This window comes from Gavialis gangeticus, unplaced genomic scaffold (assembly GCF_001723915.1).
Source record: "Gavialis gangeticus isolate Ggan-Ray unplaced genomic scaffold, GavGan_comp1, whole genome shotgun sequence".
Taxonomy (NCBI): Eukaryota; Metazoa; Chordata; order Crocodylia; family Gavialidae; genus Gavialis; species Gavialis gangeticus.
The window spans coordinates 57,389,354-57,393,969 of NW_017729033.1; the positions used below are offsets into that span (position 1 = coordinate 57,389,354).

Sequence of the window (4,616 nt, forward strand, 5' to 3'; positions counted from 1 at the left end):
GGCACTAGAGGCAGCGGGCAACGGCCTGGGGTGCTGGTGGAAGGGGATGGAGGGAACACCGGGGCAAGCTTTCCCACTCTGCTCCTGGGAGGCAGTGGCGGTGTGGCGTGGTAGGTGGCAGTACTCTATCCACACCCACCCTCCACCCCCATCATTCTTGATGGGCAATTCGCTAATATATCACATTTACCTAAAGAATCTCGTCTGCCAGGGAGTTCAGAAACTTTGTTGCTAATTTACTTTGCAAATCACAAGACTCAACTCTCGCCTTTCCTGTGATTGGCAAAACTACTCACATAAGATATATGGAATAAAGCTTTATTGTAACACTTGGATCTATCTTGCATCCCATTGATGAACCCAAGATGACTTAAGAACTGTGACAAGCACTTATTAGGAAGTCATTTTACATATAGACAGTGATAAGATGATGTAACAATTGCCATTAATACCATGTGCTCCACTTACCTTCCTTTTCCACACGGAAAACAAATGTCCTATTAGCTGTGACAACTGCAAATTTATTTTCCCCATGGACTCTGACTGAAGCTATAGCTGAAAGTAGGATTATCCCCTTCGAATACACATCCTATATATAACCAACAGAAATAATTAATACCACCTTTAAGAACTTTAAATTATTCTAGCTAGAAATGTTTGCCAGGATGTTTGTAAAGTTCACACTTATTTCGTATTGTGCTATTACTCATTCAATACATTAACGTTGCATCAAAAACTTCTGGGCTATTAGCATTTACCATAAAATATCAGTTGCAACCTTTTGTAGCTGCTCCTTTCTGAAAGGTATAAAAACCCAAGTGCTTTATCCATATGTAAATCAATTCTCATTTTACAAAATACAGTTTTACAAAAACCCTGTATTTCAAAATTCCATTACACCCCTCGGATTCACAACAAAAAGTAGTTTACCCAAATGTTACCTAAACCTTGGATATCTTATATGACTTTAGTAGACATAGCATACAGATAAATTATTTGTGTAGCCAAATTGGCTTTTTCCCCCAGAGATCATAATATCAGATGGTATTTTCCAGGATGTCGGTTAGTAAGAAGGCGGCAACAGAAGTGCACTGGATTTTACCTTTAGTTCTGAAAAGGAATGAGACTGAGGTAGGAGTGACAAGATCCCCTACAAGTCAGTGAAAAATGGTAACAGGAGAAGCATCCAGGCAAACTCAAGTAGGCCACAATGTGCCTCCCTCAATCTTTTTAATGAATTACTTTCTTTTTTTAAAGAAAAATGGTTCAGGTCACCCCCTCACTGTATTAGCAAGGCAACTATTAATTGTGGTTAGTCAAATTTCAGTGCTTTCCATTAGAAAAACCAGAAATTGGTAGAGTGTATAATAAGCATTTTTTAACACTCTTTGGCTTCAGAGACAGAATTTCCTACCTTACTTTGCCTGGGTCAATTTATCTTCTGATTAAGAGATCTCAAATGCACATCTAGGATTTACTCTCCCCTGAAGGGAACAGCAGCAACAAAAATAGCATCTGAACAGACCTCAAGTCTAAGTTTCTCATATACATTTTCTAGTTACAATAATGAATGCTTTAAGTGGAAAAATATATACTTATTTTTAAAACCTATCTACACAAGGCCTTAATATACCATGTTATGGTTAGCCACTGAGCAGCTATTGAACATATATCAAGTTCAATATATTACTACTTACATATAAAACATGGTACTTTGCTGATGCTTTAGTTGAAGGCATATTTGTACTATGTGCATGAAAGCTACTTAGCTTAGACAATTTATCAAAAATAGCAATATACTTCAAATGAATATGCATGTGAAAAACTACTCTTTTTTAATCTTAGTACATTGGCACAGTGTAGTGAATGACATGTGAATAGTATATATTGTCATTAAACCTTTATGTTTGAAAATAAATTAACTTAGTAATGTTTTATTTGTTGCATTAAATTCTATACCTATTCACTTGACAAAACAAATTTCTATTATTGCTGCCCCTTCTACAGACATTCACATATGATTATATTATGGTGTTTGCAGGCATCTACTGGATGTATCTGGTACTGTAGCTCATTACTCAGATTTAATGTAAGTAGCAACTATTCCTTATATAAAATATTAAGATGTGCAGGGCTCCCACTCCCCCACCTCTGCCCCTAATATAAATGCATTTTGGACAGATTCTCTGAATCAAATAAGTCACGATGGCAGTTCGTGTGCAAACACACAAATACATTCTCTCCATTTACAGCAGAGAAACTTGGTAAACTTCCACAAAGCAGGTTAAAGATTTAGAAAGTTGGAAGTTAGACCAGGAACTTATCATGGAAAGATCTTAATTATTGCTGAACTGGTGCTTTACCTATAGGAGCTTTTCTGCTAATCCTAATGCCATGGAAATATGGCTGACAGAAAAAAAAGACAACATGGATTAACACTGTGGTAGCAACAAAAGTTAAAAGGTGACATGGACTTTCATTTGAACTGAGTCCTGGTACCTAGTCTACCACAACAAGCAAGTGCTAACAATGAAAAGTAGCTTACAACAAAAAAATTGCTCCCAGTGAAACTGTTAAGACCTCACATTTCCTTTTGCCACAACCTCAGAGTTAATACCATAATACCATGCCTTCCCAATTAATTTAAAGACCACAAAACAAATAGTTTTTCTTCCTTTACATTTAAAATGGTTTTTTTTTTTGATAGACTTAGGTTCATGTTATGGAAACCTTACTACTTAGCAAAAAGCTGCCCTCCTGCCCTGCCTTTCCCCTAATGATATCCTACTACAGCTGGAGTCCACAAAGGCTCTCAAATAGAGTTCCCTAAACTTAAAGTCTAAATACAGACAATCAAAAAGCTTGAGGCTGAATCAGTTCAATCTTTGCAGGTTATCTTAAACTGCCTAGATTGGACCAAGAAGCAAGTGGACAGACATTAACTTTTGATTCTAGAAATGCAGCCACACACTGGCAGTGGGTCAGGCCAAAAGCTGGGGGGGGGGGTAGAGCACACCTTCCAGCCTTCCAGCCACTGCCGAAGGGAAGGGAGGGAAGCTAGGAGAGAAGCTCTCCAAGGCTTTTCCCCGCTTCTTGCATGAGTTGAGGGGCGGGCATGGCCAGGCCCCAGCGAGCGCACTGAGTACGTGACCGAAGCAGGGGGTTAAACTCCCCCCAGCCTGTACTGACCCCAGCCAGGGTGTGCCTGGGGCAGGGGGAGGGGAGAGAGACTCAACCCCTGCCAGGCTTCTGCCCTGCTCCCCACTCAATGGGGGGGAGGGGGGTAAGGGACATGGCCGGGGGCATCGGGGTTTAAAGCCCCTCCCCCACCCACTGAGGACCCACTGGGGTCTGCCTGGCAGGAGTGGAGAAAAGTCTGGCAGGGGCTGCTCCACCCCCACCAGGCACGCCCCAGCTGGGGTCCCATGCAGGCAGGGGAGGGGAGTTAAACCCTCCCTCCCCCCACTCAGCATGCCAGCCTGGCCCAGCATCTGGCCATGACCCCACTGTCCACTTGAGTGGACCTTAGCTGAGGTTCAGTGTGGGAGGGGGAAGAGGTTTATCAGTATGCCAACCTGGGTGGGCATCTGGCCACAGTCCCCTGCTGCTTTGTCCCAACTGGGCAGGCCTCAGCTGGAGCCAGGTTTCCCCCTTACCCTATTTTCAGTCCGCTAGAGCAGTGATAGTGTTGTGGCTCAGGAGAAGAAGGGCAGGGCCAACGCTGCTCTGCTGGAGCAGACAGCATAGCCCAGAGCTGCAAAGCATCCTGGGATGCTGGGGGAATGAGTTTACTTGAACTGGGAAGGGGTCTAAGACAGAAGTTCCATAAACTGGTTTTACCTAAATCAGTTCAGTCTGATGCTACATCCAAACAGGTTTATCTTAAGCCAGTTTCAGAAACTGAGAAAAGAGAAACACTTATCTTCCTTCCTATAAATAGGCATGTCTTTGGTGCTACAAATATAAATACTAGAAAAAACTTGTAACATGTCCCTATATACTTAAACAGGTCTTTAGGGAGAAGGGTACATGATCAGTCCTATTTGGAACATTGAGTGTTTTGCAAGTTTAGTTCCGCTGGGTCTGGTACTACGGGCAGTTTGGTTTTGTGTTTTATGCCAAACTCAAGGGGGAAATTTAGGCTGGAGATTAACAGGAATTTTGTTTATGAGGGTGGTCAGGCATTGGGACAGTCTACTTAGGTAAGTTTTGGAAACTCCATCCTTGGAAACTTTCAAAAGCAGGTTAGATGGAACTTGGCTAGAATGGTGTAGTCAGGGATGGTCCTGTCTTGAGCAGGGCTTTGAACTAAATGGCCCTAAAAGGTCCCTTTCAAACCTTATTTACTATGGTCCTCTTCTCTGTAAAACTGACATGGGCACATGCTTAAAATATGGATCTTTGGGCCAGACAAAAATAATTCTTGTAGGCACTTGTATTTAGGTGCCCTAACACCTAGAACTTGGAGGTTTCCCTTGTCTAGCTCTTTAAGGAATAATCAACTAGAATCCCTGTAAAATAAGTTTAGAAAGTTAGCTGATTCTAAAGAGTGCTCCAGAGTAGAAAGGTACTTGGAGCTGGCTAATAAGAAATATTAGGCCAATGGGTGTGTCTGA

At 41.9% G+C, this 4,616-nt stretch overlaps 1 protein-coding gene across 1 annotated transcript in view; it reads right to left on the reverse strand.

Annotated features, from left to right (window-relative positions):
• ARAP2 (ArfGAP with RhoGAP domain, ankyrin repeat and PH domain 2) overlaps window positions 1-4,616 on the reverse strand; it is a 258,101-nt gene that overhangs the window by 199,994 nt on the left and 53,491 nt on the right. The window contains exon 8 of the mRNA XM_019526331.1: window positions 469-589. Coding sequence (XP_019381876.1) covers window positions 469-589 — 121 coding nt within the window. The remainder of the gene's footprint in view (window positions 1-468; window positions 590-4,616) is intronic.